We start from the raw sequence: 19,146 nt of genomic DNA, 5'->3' as shown, positions 1-19,146 counted from the left end.
CAGCAAACCTGTAGCAACGTGGCAAAATCTACAGACTAATACAGTTATGTAACTTGTATGGAAGTATAGAACTGTGGGTTTCAATTATGGATAACAGTGTTTATTCAAGAAAGAAATCTAGAATGTTTACCTTATTTCTTAGGGTGTTGATTTAATTCCAATAAGCAGCTTTGAATTTGTCTAAAGACTGAGTTTCAGCAGGCCATTGAGGTTCAACCAAGTTAATATAAGGTTTTGTAACAATATATTTGGCATATATTCAGGGTCCAGCATATTGTTTCCAAACCTAAGAGAAAGAAAAGCAGGGAGTTTAATTTTCAGAACAGTAATTTGTAAAATTTTAAGTCTCATAGTCTGAATAGTATCAAAGGATTACATTCTTCATCTCCTCATGCAAATGGACTTTTCTTTCGAATTTTCAGTGTACTATAGTGGGTGAGGTAGTGATGTTCTAACATAAGACATTTGGGTGGGGTTTGACTCTTAGTGTATATAAGGAAAGTACTGACAGTTAAGTATTTTTGTAAATTGAACTCTTCACGATAACCTCTTGAAAAAGTACCCTGTGGTCGTGCATGTTGACCTTTACAAGTCACAGTACTAAGCCTTAATGTTGTAGTTGTCATTGTAATCAGGGACTCCTGGGATTTCCCCAGACCTCTCCAGGAAGTCCAGGAGGTCAAAATTATTTTCTTCCCCCACCCAACTCTTTAAGATTTATTTATTTATTTATTTTAGAGAGAGAGCCTGATGGGAGGGACAGAGGGAGAGGGAGAGAGAATCTAAAGAAGACTCTACTGATCTCAAAACCCATTGTAGGGCTCAATCTCACGACCTTGAGATCAGGACCTGAGCCAAAACTGAGAGTCAGATGCTCAACGAACTGTGCCACCCAGGTGCCCTTGTTTTCATAATAATACTAAGATATGGATCAACCCAGTGCACAGTCAGTTTAAGCATCTGATTCTTGATCTCGCCCTGCATTGGGCTCCTCACTGTGCATGCAGCCTACCTAAAAAAATTAAATAATAGTACTAAGATGTTACTTACCTTTTCATTCTTTCTTTATCCTGAGCATATCATGGAATTTTCTAGAAGCTGCATAATATAGGTTGTTACAGTGGATTAAATGCAGAAGTAAATAGGAGAACTTCTCGCAGGTGTCTTTTCATAACCTAGATATTAAAAAGACTTGCAAAACTGTAATGACAGTGCCGTTCTTACTACATTTTTGGGAAAATAAAATTATTTTGAAATGGGTTAGTAAAAGATAGTTTTCAAGTACTCAACTTTAAATTTTTAATACTGGGATTATTGATATATATGACCCACATGAATTAGAGGAAGTCTGAGGTTTAGAAGTTAAAGAACTGCTAACCTTTGGGCACCTGGATGTCTCAGTCAGTTAAGCGTATGCCTTTGGCTCAGGTCATGATCCCAGTGTCCTGGGATTGGGCTCCCTGCTCTGAGGGGGGCCTGCTTTTCCCTCTCTTGCTTCCACTCCCCCTGCTTGTGCTCTCTCTGTATCAAATAAATAAATAAGACCTTTTTTAAAAAAAAAAAAAACCTTAAAAATAAAGAGAACTGTCACCTTAAAAGATTTCTCAGTCTTAGTTTAGAAGAGTCAACTTTCATACAAGGCATAATACTACTTTTTCATAATTTCAGATTCAATCCCTTTTGTATTTTAGAGCTGAGGTGGTTCATTTTCATAGGTATTTTATTACAGGAATATGCCACAGTTTGTACTTTTTGCTCTTGATGCACATTGGCGTTTGAGTTCTTTTTTTTTTTTTTTTTTTTTTTTTAAATATTTTATTTATTCATTTGACACATAGAGATCACCAGTAGGCAGAGAGGCAGGCAGAGAGAGACAGAGGAGGAAGCAGGCTCCCCGCGGAGCAGAGAACCCGACGCGGGACTCGATCCCAGGACCCCGAGATCATGACCCGAAGATTTTATTTATCTATTTGACAGAGAGAGAGGGAAGCAGGCTCCCCCGCTGAGCAGAGAGCCCAATGTGGGACTCAATCCCAGGACCCTGAGATCATGACCTGAGCCGAAGGCAGCGGCTTAACCCACTGAGCCACCCAGGTGCCCTTGGCGTTTGAGTTTTGATACAGTGTCAGGATCTCAGAACCACTCAGGTTCTGAGATGTGTTAAATGAATTCATAGGACTTAGCATATAGTTGTACTCACAACTAATATTTATTACATTATGTAAGCATAAAGTTACACAGCTGGAGTATAAAGGAGATCTGGGAATCCATAAAGGAGATTCCATACTGATGGAATCTGGAGAAATCTATCTGCAGGCTTCCTAACTGCAGGGTTCATCCATGTTGGGGCACCTGGGTGGCTCAGTCATTTAAGCAGCTGCCTTTGGCCTAGGTCCTGATCCCAGAGTCCTGTGATCACACAGCTCACTCTTCCCCAGCAATGAAAATGTAGCAACATATGTGTGATGTTTTTGCCTAGGGAAACCTATTAGAGACTTAGGGTACATAGGCACTGTTTGCTAGGACCTACTGAAATTTCAGATTTCCAGAAGGAAAATCAGTATTCAGCAGAAACCACATTGTTTGCAAAAACAATCTCTGCACAGTCAGCCACCTTTATCAGTTAGGAAAGCTTTATTTTGGCCGGGGGCCGGGGTGGGGGTGGTTTTTTGTTCTGTTTTGGGGAAAAAATTGTTCTGGTCCAATTTTACACTAATGCATCTAGAGTAACAAAATTGGACTTAACTATCAAAGTGAGTTTGAATGTAATTGGAAGCAAAGTCTTGCACATCAGAATGTCATACCATTCTAGCAACAGATTACTTTAAGTGAGCCTATGGTTGAAGGTAATGTAAGAGTAGAAGAAAAAAATGATAAGGACGCCCATGTGGCTCAGTTGGTTAAGCAGCTGCATTCAGCTCGGGTCATAGTCCTAGGGTTCTGGGTTCGAGTGTTGCATTGGGCCCTCCGCTTATTGGAGAGCCTGCTTCTCCTGCTCCATCTGTGATCTCTCTCATTTTCACTCTCTCAAATAAATCTTTTTTTTTTTTTTAAAGATTTTATTTATTTATTTGACAGAGAGAGATCACAAGTGGGCAGAGAGAGAGGAAGGGAAGCAGGCTCTCCGCTGAGCAGAGAGCCTGATGCGGGACTCGATCCCAGGACCCTGAGATCATGACCTGAGCCGAAGGCAGCGGCTTAACCCACTGAGCCACCCAGGCGCCCTCAAATAAATCTTTAAAAAACAAAAAAGATGGACCTCATTTTCAAAAATTAAAAAAAATTAGTACAGAAGTATTTATATGTAGGTGTAGCCAATTATCTACTTTAAGTGGCCATGCTTGGGTTATTTTTCTCATGGTATCATTAGTAGGTGGTAAAAATCCATGTAAAAAATTTTACCGGGGCGCTTGGGTGGCTCAGTTGGTTAAGCAACCGCCTTTGGCTCAGGTCACGGTCCCGGAGTTCTGGGATCGAGTCCCGCATCAGGCTCCCAGCTCCATGGGGAGTCTGCTTCTCCCTCTGACCTTCTCGCCTCTCATGCTTGCTCGCTCGCTCTCTCTCAAATAAATAAATAAAAATCATTTTTACCAAATTACCCATTTTTAAGTAGTGCAATTCAGTGATACGAGTGTATCCATGTTTGTGCAACCATCACTACTATCCACCTCAAGAACTCCTAATCAGACAAAACTGAAACTTCATGCCATTAAGTAATAACTCCCTTTTCTTACATCCTTAGTTCCCATGAACCAAGATTATACTTGACTACTGTAGATACCTCATTTAAGTAGAATCATACAGTATTTGTCTTTTTATAGCTGACTTACTTCACCAAGCATAGTGTCCTCAGGGTTCATCCTTGTTGGGGCACCTGGGTAGCTCAGTCATTTAAGTAGCTGCCTTTGGCCTCGGTCCTGATCCCAGAGTCCTGGGATAGAGTCCCGAATCAAGCTTTCTGCTCATCAGGGAGTCTGTTAGGGGAGTCTGCTTCTCCCTCTGTCTCTTTTCTTCGTGCTTGTGCTGTCTCTTTCTCTCCGACAAATAAATAAAATAAATGTTTAAAAAAAAAAAAAAGTTTCATCCATGTTGTATTGTTTGTCAGATGTTTCTACTTTCTTATGGCTGAAAATACTCCATTGCGTGCATGTCGATACTTTGCTTGTCCATTCGTCTTCTGTTGCATCCCTGGGATGCTTCTAACTTTTTGGTTGGGGATTGCTTTTATATCCATATGAGAAACTGTTGGTCAGCCGAGTTCATAGGTGCCAGCTAGTGGCCCAGTCTTATAAGCACCCTTTTCTTAGGTTATCAGTTTTAAACCTGCTGTATTAACTCTTTTCTGTACAGCACCATTGCAAATATTGTTGCTATAAACATTCTTTTTTTTTTTAAAGATTTTATTTATTTATTTGACGGACAGAGATCACAAGTAGACAGAGGGGGGCAGAGAGAGAGGAGGAAGCAGGCTCCCTGCTAGGGCTCGATCCCAGGACCCTGGGATCATGACCTGAGCCGAAGGCAGAGGCTTTTAACCCACTGAGCCACCCAGGCGTCCCTGCTATAAGCATTCTTAAATTGCAGTGCAAGCATCGCACTGAACAATGGAATTGGGATTTCTTAAGGTATGCCTGTATACCAATTCAATATATAAGGCCATTGGTTTTCCTATGTGTTATACTAATTTATACTCTCATATACTGGCATTTTTATAAAGATTAGTGACCCAGTCTGTTCAGGCTGTTAGATACCAAACATGGGGTGAGTTATAAACAATAGTCATTTACCTTATAGTTCTGGAGGTCGGTAAGTGGTGCCATAGATTTTGTATTCACTGAGAGCCTACTCCTAACTCTTAGGTGGCAGTCTTGTCCTCACAGGGCCAAAGGAGCAAGGGAGATCTCTCAAGCTCCATCTCTTTTTAAGGAAAAAAAAAAAATTCCTTTATTTTTGACAGAGTGAGTACAAGCAGGGGGAGTGGGAGAGGGAGATGCAGGTTTCCTGCTGAGCAGGGAGCCTGATGCAGGCTTGATCCCAGGACCTTGGGATCATGACCTGAGCCAAAGGCAGATGCTTAATCAACTAAGCCACCCAGGTGCCCTTCAGGGTCTCTTTTGTGAGGGCACAAATGCCATTCCTATGAGCCCTGCCCTTGTGACCTAATCATCTTCCAAAGGCTCCACCTCTAAATATGAACACATTGGAGAATTGTAGGTTTCAACCTACAGATTTTGAGGGGTCACAAATATTCAGAATGTCTGGAGCAATTGTTACTGAAACTATAAATTTATTTGGAGAAGATGCAGAAAAAGAAAGGTTCGTTAAAATAATACCCATTCAGGGCGCCTTAGTGGCTCAGCGGGTTAAAGCCTCTGCCTTCGGCTCGGCTCGTCATCCCAGGGTCCTGGGATCAAGCCCCACATTGGGCTCTCTGCTCGGCAGGGAGCCTGCTTCCCCATCCCCCTTCTCTCTCTGCCTGCCTCTTTGCCTACTTGTGTTCTCTGTCTGTTAAATAAATAAATAAAAATCCTTAAAAAGTATGGTTAAGATTTAGGCAGGCAGATGTAAATGGAACAGTTGTTCCATGTGGAGGAGACTTTATTAGGCAAGTAAGAAAAGACTACTGTTAGGTACCTGGAGTATAGTTCACCTGTGTGGATTTTATATTTCTGGTATGTAACAAGTAGAGTGCTGATAGTCCCTAACTGTACCAGGAGGCAAACATGCTCAATTTCTAATGCAAAGTAAAGGAAAATGTTCCGTATTCCATGAAGACTACACATTCTGGAGGGCAGTTCGGCAAATTCCATGTACCTTAAACTAGTTAGTTCTCTGATTAAATATTTCCTCACTATGAAATTCATCCTAAGAAAATATCGTTGTAGGGGCACCTGGGTGGCTCAGTGGGTTAAGCCTCTGCCTTCTGCTCAGGTCATGATCTCAGGGTCCTGGGATCGAGCCCTGTGTCAGGCTCTCTGCTCAGCAGGGAGCCTGCTCCCCTCCCACCCCTCAACTCCCGCCTACTTGTGATCTCTCTTTCTCTGTCAAATAAATAAATAAAATCTTAAAAAAAAAAAAAGAAAGAAAATAATCATTGTACACCAAGATCATTGGTTCAATAGTATTTATAATGACCCCCCCCCAAATTGAAACCACCTAAATGTTCTGTAAAATCCTATGTAAATTGCAGTACATCATGGATATGACATGGTCATGAAATATCAAGGCACAATTTGAAGGTATAGTTCTTCATATTCCTCCTGACAAATAGAGCAAGAAATCTTGAACATTATATAGAAAACAAAAAATAGGGGCGCTTGGGTGGCTCAGTGGGTTAAGCCGCTGCCTTCGGCTCAGGTCATGATCTCAGGGTCCTGGGATCGAGTCCCACATCGGGCTCTCTGCTCAGCAGGGAGCCTGCTTCCCTCTCTCTCTCTCTGCCTGCCTCTCCATCTACTTGTGATTTCTCTCTGTCAAATAAATAAATAAAATCTTTAAAAAAAAAAAAAGAAAAGAAAAGAAATAATGAAGACTCTGAAAGGTAGCAGATACGCTAGTGACCTTGTGACCCAAGGTAGTAATAGCAGTGAGTTCTCTTAAGTTCCCCGTTTTCATCATACATCCAGAACTGTGGTCTGTAAAAGCTAGTAACCCAGAAACACTTAAGAGCACAAACTACAACAATAACGAAAACCCTTTTTCCTGCCAGAGGATCAAGAAAGAAGCAACCAGATAAGATAAAAATCTTACAAACAATATGTGCACTATGGCAGCTTATACCTTAGGAAGAACTGCAGTAATGGATATAGCCTTCCCTTTCCTATCAGAGGCCCATTGGGGAACCCAAACTCCTACCCCTTGCCAGCAATAATGTATCTATCTACACCTCTCCAAATCAATAGAGGTTGAGTGGGGAACCTGGGATTATACCCTAAAAAGGATTCTCCTTTTTCCAGTGGTGCAAGTATCAGAGGAGGATTCCAAGACAGAAGTCAGAGATAAGATCCAGAGTTTTATAACATAGAACCCAAAATGTTCAGGATACAGTAGAAAATGACTTACCATACAAAGTACCAAGACCATCTCAACTGGAATAAAACAACAACAACAAAAAAAAACAGCCAATCCACAGATATCAACTAAGCTGACACAGATGTTTGCACAGCATCATAAAATGCTCCAGTGAGAATTATGAACACAAATGAAAAAATACAAAGGCTCTGCAGATTAAAATAAAGAAGATAGAAAAAAGTAAGTGGAAATTTTAGAACAAAAATAAGATAAATTAAAAACAGCAGTGGACTCAACAGTAAAATGGAGAGGAAAAACAATGGAAAATAATTACTATTCTATGCAGTAGAGTGAAAAGGGCTTAAAATAAAATGAACACAACCTCAGGGACCTAAAAGAATAAAACAAGATCTGAGTCACAGTAGGACAGAAGAAAGTACAGGGCTGAAATAATGACTGAATTTGCTGGAATTGACAAAAACCTAAATCTATAGATTGAAAAAAGCAACACAAATCTCAAATAAGATCCCCCCCCCCAGGACAAAATCTTGAAAGCAGCAAGAAGGAAGCTCTTAACCTATAAAAGAAAAGTTCTAGTGACAGTGGCATTTTTCAAATGCTGAAAGAAAAGAACTGCCAACGCACAATACTACATACATCAAAAATACACTTCTGGAGTGATCAAAATATTCTTAGTTGAAGTGAAACTAAGAGAAATTGTGTCTAAGCAGACCTCCCCTAAAAGAGTGGCTTAAAGAAGATCCTGAAGTAGAAAGAAAATGAGAAAAGAAGCAATCTTTTTTTTTTTTTTTTAAGTTTTTCAAATTTTTGAGAGAGCACAAGTAAGGGGAGTGACAGGCAGAGGCAGAGGGAGAAGCAGGCTCAGTGCTGAGCAAGGAGTCCAATGTGGGACTCGAATCCAGGACCCTGGGATTATGACCTGAGCAGAAGGCAGCAGCTTAACTGATCGAGCCACCCAGGCTCCCGAAAAGAAGCAATCTTGAAATATCACAGTAGATGAAGGATAAGTGGAAAGAGCAAAAACAAAAGTCAGTAAGGTAGATTTTCCTTCTTGAGTTTCCTGAACTGTGGTGGTTGAAGCAAATTTACGACATTTTCTGTGATGTGGGGTGTGTGTGTGTGTGTGTGTGTGTGTGTCAAGGAAATATTTAAGACAATTATATTCTAAACCAGACAGCATAAAGGCAGACAAGGTTTCTACACTTCCGTATCTTTTTAAGTAATTATTTATTTATTTGAGAGAAAGTGAGTGAGAGCATAAGCAGGGGAGCAGGAGGAGTAGCAGAGGGAGAGGGAGAAGCAGACTACCTGCTAAGCAGAGAGCCGGATGCCGAGCTCAGTCCCAGGACACTGGGATCACATCCTGAGCCGAAGGCGGACACTTAGCCAGTTGAGCCACTCAGGCACCTCTCTACACTTCGTATCTTGACTGCCATGATGATTTCATGGAATACACAACGTACACTAAAGTGACAGAATTATATACACATTCCACCAGTGTTTTTCCCTCAGTGATAATCCATTTCAGGTACAGAAAATGGAACCTCTCTATTGTTTTTACAACTTCCTGTGGTGGTATTTGTCTCAGAATTTTAAAAGATAAATGTTACTTAGTGGCCTATCTATACCCGTTGTCTTCTAAGACCACCTTAGGTCTTGCCCTTGTGATCCAGAGACCAGATTCCCTGACATTTTACATTCTTTGCTCTGTGAGAAGCATCTTTTCCAGGGCTACATTTTCACTTCTTAGTGTGGACACTTCTTGTTCCCCTATGTCTGATTCAGGCATGTCTTCTCTGTGTGCCAGTAGTCTCCTGCTCACATATGTATCAATGAATCTGTAATGAATAGCTTGCTTGTCTGTTTTCCTGCTACACCGGGAGTTTAAAAAAAACACCATGCTGGGATGCCTGGATGACTCAGTCGGTTAAGCATTGGCCTTTGACTCAGGTCATGATCCCAAGGTCCTGGGATTGAGTCCTGCACTGGGCACCTTGCTCAGTCCCTCTCCCTCTACCTGCCACTCTGCCTACTTGTGCGCTCTCTTTCTCTGTCAAACAAAATCTTTAAAAAAACAAAAAACAAAAAAACAAAAAAACCATGCTCTTATAAATGACTGAAGGAGAGGGAAAGATAATGGAACAGTGGCTTACCATTCTTCGCAGAGGATTGTCCTGCATCTACTGTATATATAGTCCTGAGTCCGTTTCTGTGGCCTTAGTCACTGTTCATCTCACCACACAGCTCATTCTTTCCCTTTCCCATCCACAAGAAATTTTAAAAATCAGTCATACTATCTTTTTCATATATTTACTCTATTTGTATCTACTTTTAGCGACCTGATTGCACTTAGTGCAGTAGGAAAATAATGTTCTTTTTATATCTGATTAGCCATACCTTTGGTTGCATTGTAGAAATGTCATGTACTTAAAACAGAATGAGTTAAATTCTAAAAGAATCTTGGTGTGTGGCAGGCACCTGAGTGGCTCAGTCTGTTAAGCTTCCGACCCTTTGTGCTCAGGTCATGATGTCAGGGTTGTGAAATCCATCTTCACGGTGCTCTGCACTCAGAGGGGAGTCTGCTTCCCCTCTCCCTCTGCCCCACTGCCCCCCAGCTCACACACTCTTTCTCTCTCTCTCTCATAAATAAGTCTTCTAAAAAATAAATTCTCTTAGTGTCGAATGACGTACACTTCAAATATTTTCATTTAGCATGGTTAAATTGATATACCTTTTCCCTAAAAGGAAATATTTTTATTTTTTACTGAATATTAATATGATATATTTGGGTAATCCAACATAATTTCTATCCAGAAATAATTGCTGTTATAATTTTCTTTCCAGGCACTTTAAAGCCCATATAGGGGCGCCTGGGTGGCACAGTCAGTTGCGAATCTGCCTTCAGCAAGGTCATGATCCTAGGGTCCTGGGATCGAGCCCCACGTTGGGCTCCTTGCTCAGTGAGGAGCCTGCATCTCCCTCTCCCTCTCCCTGCCACTCCTCCTGCTTGAACTCTGTCTTGTCAAATAAAATTAAAGAGTCTTTTTAAAAAAACCAACAACATATAAATGTGTGTGTGTTATTTTCATAAATGGCTTATAGGAAAGCATATTGTTCTTTTTCTGGTTTTTCATTTAACAGTATGTTATGGACACCTTTCCTTATTAATGCATACAAATCTGTCCCCCCTTCCTTAATGTACTGATACATGACTGTACCATAATTTTTTTTTTTGTAAGATTGATTTATTTTAAAAGGAGAGTCTTAAGCAGACTCCATGCCAAGTGCAACACATGGCTTGATGCCATGACTCCCAAGATCATGACCCAGCCGAAACCAAGTCAGATGCTTAACTGACTATACCACCCAGGCACTCCTCTACCATAATTTTTAAATGCAGTTTACTGGTAGTCGACCTATATGCTTTCTACTCCTTATTGTTAAGAAGCAGTATTGTAGGGCTCCTGGGTAGCTCAGTGGGTTAAAGCCTCTGCCTTCAGCTCAGGTCATGGTCCCAGGGTCCTGGGATCGAGTCCGCATCGGGCTCTCTGCTTTGCAGGGAGCCTGCTTCTTCTCTCTTAAAAAGATAAATAAGTCCCTAGAGTTGCTTGTTGTTTTTTCGGGGAAGCAAGAATTCAGATTAATGCTCAGGTTTTTTGTTTTGTTTTGTTTTGTTTTTGTTCTTTCTTTTTTTTTAACATAGGTTTTTTTTTTTTTAAAGATTTTATTTATTCATTTGACAGAGATCACAAGCAGGCAGAGAGGCAGGCAGAGAGAGAGAGAGAGAGGGAGAAGCAAGCTCCCTGCTGAGCAGAGAGCCCGATGCGGGGCTCGATCACAGGACCCTGAGATCATGACCTGAGCTGAAGGCAGAGGCTTTAACCCACTGCGCAACCAGGTGCCCCAATGCTCAGTTTTGTTTTTAACTTGTTGTTATACTGTATTTTAAGGAATTCAGATTAAAATATTTAGTGAACTTTGATGAAAGTATTTTTATTCATACATTCCCCGTAGCAAAGGAGCTGAGAATCTTTTTCTTTCTTTCTTTCTTTTTTTCTTTTTTTTTTTTTAATTTTATTTATTTATTTATTTATTTATTTGACACAGAGAGAGGCAGGAAGAGGGAACACAAGCAGGGGAAGCCGGGGAGGGAGGGGCAGGCTTCCCACTGAGCAGGGAGCCAACATGGGGGCCCCATCCCAGGACCCTGGGATCATGACCTGAGTCAAAGGCAGATGCCCAACGACTGAGTCACCCAGGTGCCCCTGAGAATCTTATTTAAAGCTAGGCTTTTGTTGGGGTGCAGGGGTGATTTAGTTAAGTGTCCGGCTCTTGATCTCTGCATTAAGTCTTGATCTCCATGTTGTGAGTTCAGCCGCCACACTGGGCATGGACCCTACTTAAAAAAAAAAAACAAACAAAAAACTACACTTTTGAAAAAATACAAGGGAAGTGCTAATAACTTTACTTGAAACTAAAATCTTCCCAGTATGGAGTTTGTCTGTTTTGGGGTACTCTAATATGCAAGCAGATCAGTTTGAAGGTAGAAGGTACCTATTGTTCTTTGGTTCTTTTAAACTTCTATTTAGGGAATTTAGGAAACTGATGCTAGCAGGAGGGCAGAACCAATGAAGAAGTGAACTTCATAAGAAGTTGATACCCTAGACTCATTCAGGATTGTTCGATCTGGGATCTTTGTAGGGTTAGTTTTTTGGACCTGAAGTAACTTGCCCTGAACTCCTTAATACAAGGGACCTGAGTGCCTCTCTTCATGCAGGAATAGAGAGGAAGGGATAGCCTATTCTGCCCCCTGGGCTGCTGCTGAATGCTGAAGAGAATTTAGTTTTGGGTTACTGGAGAAAAGAAAATTAATGAGGCGAGATTTCTTCATAAAGGAGACAGAATTTGATTAACCTTTGGGAAGGATCTGAGTTTACAGTAGTGTTCTTGGAATAACCCATTTCCTTGATTTAAAATGGTTTAGCATAATTAGATTTATACTGGCCAGACAGTATCCAGTTTTACAAGTTGACAGTGTGATTTATCTTTCCAGAACTCAACAGTAACAATTGAAGAATTCCATTGCAAGCTCCAAGAGGCGACAAACTTTCCTCTTCGTCCTTTTGTGATTCCATTCCTCAAGGTAATTGTTACGAGATAATTACTGAATGTAATCTATGTTTAGCTTTTCCTCAAGATCTGCTGCTGATCCCTATTCTGTGATCCCAGGGTGGCTACTGTATTTTCATATCTTTATTTTATTTCAGTCTGCTGGAGAAATGTGAGTGGTCCATAGATAATAAGCCTTACTTACATGTGGTGAGATGAGAATTGCAAAAGCCTTTAGCTTTTCGTGGTCCTTATGTGGCCACTGCTGGTAACACAGGAATAGGTGGGGGTAGTAAATGATTGGGCTGGAGGTGAGTGTGGGGATGCTGTGGAAACTGGGCTCTTAGCAGAGAAAATAACTGGACACTAAATCTTCTGTTCGTGGCCAGAGGTTGAAGTGTGTGTATTTTCTGAGAGGAGGCTATCAGACAAAGGAGAGGACTTAGAATTCCCACTTGACCTGAGGACAGAAAGCATGTGGGAAGGCAGTGTTGCTGTCTCCCCAACAGCAGTTAGACTAGCTTCTGATCACATCCTCTGGGATTTGTGTTCCCTAGAACACAAGTTTTGGGAAACATTGTTCAGACTTGTTACATCTCTCTGACAAATAAGGCAGTTTTAAATTTATATCTAGGGGCACCTGGGTGGCTCAGTGGGTTAAAGCCTCTGCCTTCAGCTCAGGTCATGATCCCACGGTCCCAGGATCAAGTCCCACATTGGGCTCTCTGCTCGGCGGGGAGCCTGCTTCCCTTCTCTCTCTCCACATACTTGTGATCTCGATCTGTCAAGCAAATAAATCTTTAAAAAAGAAAATTTTAAAAATCTGTTTATTTTTAATGTTTATTTATTAGAGAAAGAGCAGCAGAGAGGTCAAGCAGGGGGTAGGGGTGGCTGCAGAAGGGAAAGGGAGAAGCAGACTCCCTGTTGAGCAGGGAGCCCAATGCAGGGCTCAGTCCTAGGACTCTGAGATCATGACCTGAACTGAACCAGCTGAGCCACCCAGGTGCCCTCCAGGTCAGGATTATTAATATGAATGTGCAAACAGAAGTAAAACTGGCTTCTATAGAGTGGGCAGAGGAAGTCAGTTTAATCTCTACTGGACATAATATGCATATCCATAGATAACAAGTATTTTGCACTCCTATCAATAATTTACCAAGATACAAAGTAACTAAAAGGCAGTGAAAGACAAGAGTCATAGACCAAGCATAGTTTGGAAACCTGTGACCCAAATCCAGCTCACTGCATATAGCTCCGGAGAGGAGAATGTTTTTAAATTCTATGCCCGAGGTAGAACTTAAACTCACCATCCTGAGATCAAGATCAGATGGTCTCCTGACTGAGCCAGCCACGTACCCTAAGAAGAATAGTTTTATTAGGGCGCCTGGGTGGGTCAGTGGGTTAAGCCTCTGTCTTTACGGCTCAGGTCATGCTCTTAAGGTCCTGGGATTGAACTCTGCATTGGGCTTTCTGCCCAGTGGGTAGCCTGCTTCCCCCTCTCTTTCTGCCTGACCTTCTGCCTACTTGTGATCTTTGTCTTTCTGTCAAATAAATAAATAAAATCTTTAAAAAAAAAGAGAATAGGTTTTTTTTTGTTTTTTTTTTTTTTTAAAGATTTTATTTATTTATTTGACAGAGAGAGAGGCAGGCAGAGAGAGAGAGAGAGGGAAGCAGGCTCCCCGCTGAGCAGAGAGCCCGATATGGGACTCGATCCCAGGACCCTGAGATCATGACCCGAGCCGAAGGCAGCGGCTTAACCCGCTGAGCCACCCAGGCGCCCCAAAAAGAGAATAGTTTTAATAAATGAACACTTAATAATCAGTTTGTGATAGCAAACACAACTCTGAGCCCCAATTAACGTAAATGTTTTATCTTCAACCCCCCAACAAAATGAATTACATTCTTTTTAGTAGCAGTAGACTCATGTTACAAAAATTAAATTCTGTGGTTTATGTTGTTCAGCTTTTGTCAACACAGTGTAGAAATTCGTTTTCTCTCTTATATATGAGTTAACCACATAATATCTTCAGTTTTGCCTCTTGAACTCAACACCTAAAACATCTGGCCATAAAATATACCCCTTTTACCTGCTTTTACCTTCACTTCCTAAAAAAATATAATAGCGTAGGGGCACCTGGCTGGTTCCGTTGGGGGAACATGCAGCTCTGGATCTTGAGGTGGTGGGTTCAAGCCCCATGTTTTGGGTGTAGAGATTACTTAAAAATAAAATCTTTTAAAAATACATAAGGAGTGGGGCCCTTGGGAGGGAGGTTCAGTCAGTTAAGCATCTGCCCTTTGGATCAGGTCATGATCTCGGGCTGGGGTTGAGCCCTTCGTTGGGCTCCCTGCTCAGCAGGGAGTCTGCTTCTCCTCCTCCTTCCTACCCTCTACCCTACTCATGCACACACTCTCAAATCAAAAAATCTTAAAGAAAAACCGTGTGTGTGTGTGTGTGTGTGTGTGTGTACATATGCATCAAAAAGATGCGTCATGTTACTAAAGTATGATAATTAGTTTCTTAAATCTTTTTTAAAGTATTGTAAAATTACTATAAAAATTTTATTTATTTGCCAGAGAGTAAGAGTACAAGCAAGGGGAGCTGCAGGCAGAGGGAGAAGCAGGCTCCTTGCTGAGCAAAGAGCTCAACGCTCCCAGGACCCTGGGATCTTGACCCGAGCTGAAGGCAGACGCTCAACCAACTAAACCACCTAGGCATCCCTAAATCTTTTAAAATTAGATTAGGGGTGCCTGGGTGGCTCAGTCAATTGAACGACTCTTGATTTCAGCTCAGGTTTCGATGTTGGGGTCCTGAGATCAAGCACTATATTGGGTTCACCACTCAAAAGGGAGTCTGCTTCATTTCCTCTTCTCCCCCTGCTTGCACACTGTCTCTCTCTCACCAAAAAAAAAAAAAAGAAGAAGAAAGAAAAAAAGAAAAGAAAGAAAGATTTAAAATTAGAGTGTAGCAAATAAACAGGAAATTCGTAGGTGTCAGGTGCCCAGGCATTGTGTGCCTCTGTTCTGATAGGATTGAAGCCTTGCCTCTCAGAGCAGTCTGTAGTGCCGCCCTAAAACAGCTGTGCTCGTTCTATCTTGGAGTCTTTGCTCTATGTCAGAGCTAATAGACAATTATCCCCCTTAAGACTATAGAACCAAGAAAGATTTGTGAAATTTTTGTTAATAGGAAATAATTAGGGGCGCCTGGGTGTTTCAGTGGATTAAGCCTCTGCCTTCGCCTTCGGCTCATGATCTCAGGGTCCTAGTATTGAGCCCTGCATCAGGCTCTCTGCTCAGCAGGGAGCCTGCTTCCCTCTCTGCCTACTTGTGATCTCTCTCTCTCTCTGTCAAATAAAATTTTAAAATCTTTAAAAAAAGGATTTAACATTTTAAAAAATTCATCAAAGGGCACATGTCACCAATACAAAGATCTGACATGGTGGGTTTTTTTTTTTTTTTTTTTAATTTTATTTTTATTTTTATTTTTTTTTATATAGTTGCTACAAGATTGAGGTTATAGAACAGACTTAAAAAGTGTTTTATATTGTCAAATTCCCTATTCTTAACTCTGTTATTTTGGAAAACAGCATGAGGTAGGTTGTTATGGCAGCTCTTTGGCTAACATTTGGATTTTGTCAATTTATTTCTGCTTTAAAACAGTGACTAATTATGTTGCCTGCTAAATTAACCCTTGGTGAAGGAGTGACTACTTGCATCTATTAAAATTCTCCTTTTATTTGTTCATCTGTTCCTTGAGATGAAGACTTCTGTTATGGGCTCAGTCTGAATTATTAATTAAATTTGGGGAGAAAATTATAATAATATATAATAATATAATTTTCTTTTAATAAAAGGAATATAGGAAAAGTACATTTTACATATGAAGGACTTAGAGTGAAGTTTATAGATGTATAGGGTTTTTTACATGATTTGTCCCCATTAAAGCTTTTCTAAGTTTGAGAAGAAAGTATAATGAGTATATAGTTAATTATCCTTTTACAAAATAAGAAAACCTGTCCACCTAGGGTGCCACACTAAGAAATAGATTTTGCCCATGGGTCACCTGTGCATACTCAGGATCTCGTCTGATGCTCATTGCCTCCATTTCCATCACTCCCGATACTTTCTTTAAAACCCCATTTCTTACCATGCCAGAATAATTACTGCTTCCAGAGTTCCCTGATCGCCGTCTTAGAGAACATGAAAGGAAGGTTGGCCGGTGCTATCAGTGTTGGGTTGGACTTTGAAAGAGAGAAACCAGGACTTAGTGAAAGAGGAAAGAGAGCATTCCTCCTACCCTTGTGTAGATAGTACTAATTCTCTGACTGACCTCTTCAGAAATAAATATTTAAACTTTTTTTTTTTTTTAAAGTTGGTTCCACATCCAACATCAGTCTTGAACTCTTGACCCTGAGATCAGGAGTTGCATGCTCTGCCAACCGAGTCAGCCCGTTGCCCCCCAAATACATAAATTTTTAACTTACTCTGTTCAAGAAACCTTCATTGAGCTTTGATTCTGTACTAGGTCACAAGGGTAAACAAAGCCCCGTTGTCCCCTTTAGGGGCTTTTTACATCTTGTGGGGGAAAAAGGCAAGTTAACCAATAGTTCAAGTTCAGTATTAGAGATGTCACTTTACTCATAGGTATATAAAAATCACGCTGTCAAGGAGAGAAGAAGGGGTTTTGTCTTGTTTTATCTTATTTGTTAAAGCCTTTTCAGGTGCTGAGCCCTGTGGTGTAGGGCCCAACACCTGGAAAACTGCCTTCCAGCCCCTGCTTCTTCTTTTCAAGGCCAATCTGCCCCTGCTGCAGCGGGAACTGCTGCACTGCGCCCGAGCCGCCAAGCAGACCCCATCCCAGTACCTGGCTCAGCATGAACACCTTCTGCTCAACACAAGTATTGCATCGCCTGCTGATTCTTCTGAGCTGCTCATGGAAGTTCATGGAAACGGAAAGAGGCCCAGTCCAGAAAGGTGAGCAGAGAAGTGCTTTGTTGTCCTTGCTTTTCTAGAATTACCTTGAGCTTCCCCTTTGCTTGCAAAAGAAAGAGAATTTGATTACTGCGATTATATGTAGGTAGGGATGCAGAATTTCTAGGGTTAGTTTTGCTTTATCCCAACGTCTGATAGCAGAGTGTTTCTCAGATCTGTAGGTGTAGCTTCCAGACACAAGTATTTTTCAAAAACTTCAGATGACTATGTACATGTTGGCTGAGAGACTCCACTCTAAGGCATTCTATGGGTCCACTGCTCCAGAACCATAAGAAATACAGTCTGGGTCCCCCAAGGGGGCTCAGTCGGTTGAGCAGATGCCTTCAGCTCAGATCATGATCCCAGGGTCCTGGGATCCATCCCCACCTCAGGCTTCTTGCCCAGCAGGGAGCCTGCTTCTCCCTCTCCCTCTGCCTGCTGCTCCTGCTGCTCCTGCTCTCTTTTTCGCTATCTCTCTCTGTCAAATGAATAAATAAAATCTTTAAGAAAAAAGAAAGAAAAAAAAGACCAAGGCATTTTTTTCTGATGTGTGAAATCTAATAATAAAGTATAACAATTAATAATTGATGCTTGCTAATAAATCCCCTTTATTTTGATGATTGAAATTGTATTAATTTATTCTGGAAATTCCACTATGAGTGTCTGAAAGTGTTATTTAAGGAAGTAATATTTTAACACAGTGGAAAATGTAATGCATTGTGAAAATTGAAGCAAAATGACTGGAAACTGTACTGATTCCCAAGTGTATTACGTGAACCATTTTCCTCCCCTGTGAAGAATTGTTTCTTTCCAAAAAATGGATGTCCAGAGCAGCAAATTTGACCTCGAAATGTTTCTGAACATAGTTGAGCTCATAATCCTCTGTATCCTGCCACATAAGAAAATGCTATAATCTTTCCTTTGCTTCATGAGGTTGAGGTGTTTCTGCCTGATAACCTCTCTTTTCATGCTGGAATAAATCACAGTTTATCTGCCTGGCCCCTGGCGAAATTTCCATTCATGCCTTATGTCACACCTTTCTTTATTATCTTCCTGTTTGTGAAAGTGCACAGGACTATACATAACACAAAACGGTGCTTAAGACATTTTTGCATGAACAGTTGTTGATGGGCTCAGATACTTTCGGTTCTTCTACAGGAGGGAAGAGAACAGTTTTGAAAGAGACACAATTCCTCCCGAGCCTCCCGCCAAGAGGGTGTGCACCATCAGCCCTGCTCCCCGGCACAGTCCTGCCCTCCCTGTGCCCCTCATGAATCCTGGGGGCCAGTTCCATCCTACTCCTCCACCTCTCCAGCACTATACCTTAGAAGATATTGCAACTTCACACCTGTATCGTGAGCCCAACAAGATGCTAGAACACCGCGAAGTTCGTGAGAGACACCACAGTCTTAGTAAGTGACTTGAGCAGTGTGGTAATGCTTTAAATTCACATTGAATCTTTGGGTTTTTGTCCTGCTCACAGTTATAAAGCAAAATGATACAATCGTTGCTTTTTTCCACTGAAAAGATAAAACAGTATTGTACATAAAAAAGAATATTAGAGTTGTTGTGACCTTGTTGCTATTATCCTTAACGGTAGAACTGGGATTAAATGCATTTTAGGAAATACATAATGAAATATTTAAGAATGAAAAGGTATCATTTATTCTCAGGGTGCAAAAAACTAGAGAATGTTGAAACAAATGAGCTAAAATATTAGGGTTTTGGAAATCTGGATGAAGGATATATGAGAATTTGTTATACTGTTTTTGCAATTTGTAAATCTGGATTTATTTCAGAGTAAAGTGTTCTTAAAATTAAACAAAGATACAAAATATGTGGTCTTGAAAGTGAGAGTGCATGGATGGTTAGGTCAGGAGGTGAGCCATATCTCAATTTAAATCTTGGGTCTGCATCCTGGTTGGCTATGTGATCTTACGCAAGTTGCTTAGGTTCTCTGAGCCTCGGGTTATTAGTTTCTAAAATGGAGATGATACTGCCGCTTGTGCTGGGTCATTGTTACATTTGGAATGCCTG

General features: G+C 41.0%; 1 protein-coding gene and 1 long non-coding RNA gene across 5 annotated transcripts in view; one reads left to right on the top strand and one right to left on the bottom strand.

Moving 5' to 3' along the window:
- Positions 1-19,146, top strand: part of CBFA2T2 (CBFA2/RUNX1 partner transcriptional co-repressor 2) — a 161,763-nt gene that overhangs the window by 116,951 nt on the left and 25,666 nt on the right. For all 4 annotated transcript variants that reach the window (XM_032350948.1, XM_032350947.1, XM_032350950.1 and 1 more), the window contains exons 4-6: positions 12,086-12,175; positions 16,931-17,112; positions 18,268-18,521. In XM_032350948.1, the coding sequence (XP_032206839.1) occupies positions 12,086-12,175; positions 16,931-17,112; positions 18,268-18,521 (526 nt within the window). The remainder of the gene's footprint in view (positions 1-12,085; positions 12,176-16,930; positions 17,113-18,267; positions 18,522-19,146) is intronic.
- LOC116595066 lies at positions 107-4,972 on the bottom strand. Its single transcript, XR_004287521.1, has 3 exons — positions 4,788-4,972; positions 1,051-1,175; positions 107-286 (listed from the first exon to the last, which is right to left on the bottom strand). It is a non-coding gene; the product is annotated as an uncharacterized LOC116595066 (long non-coding RNA).

Source organism: Mustela erminea, chromosome 7 (genome assembly GCF_009829155.1).
Source record: "Mustela erminea isolate mMusErm1 chromosome 7, mMusErm1.Pri, whole genome shotgun sequence".
Classification (NCBI taxonomy): Eukaryota; Metazoa; Chordata; class Mammalia; order Carnivora; family Mustelidae; genus Mustela; species Mustela erminea.
This window is presented reverse-complemented; position numbering and strand designations above follow the sequence as displayed.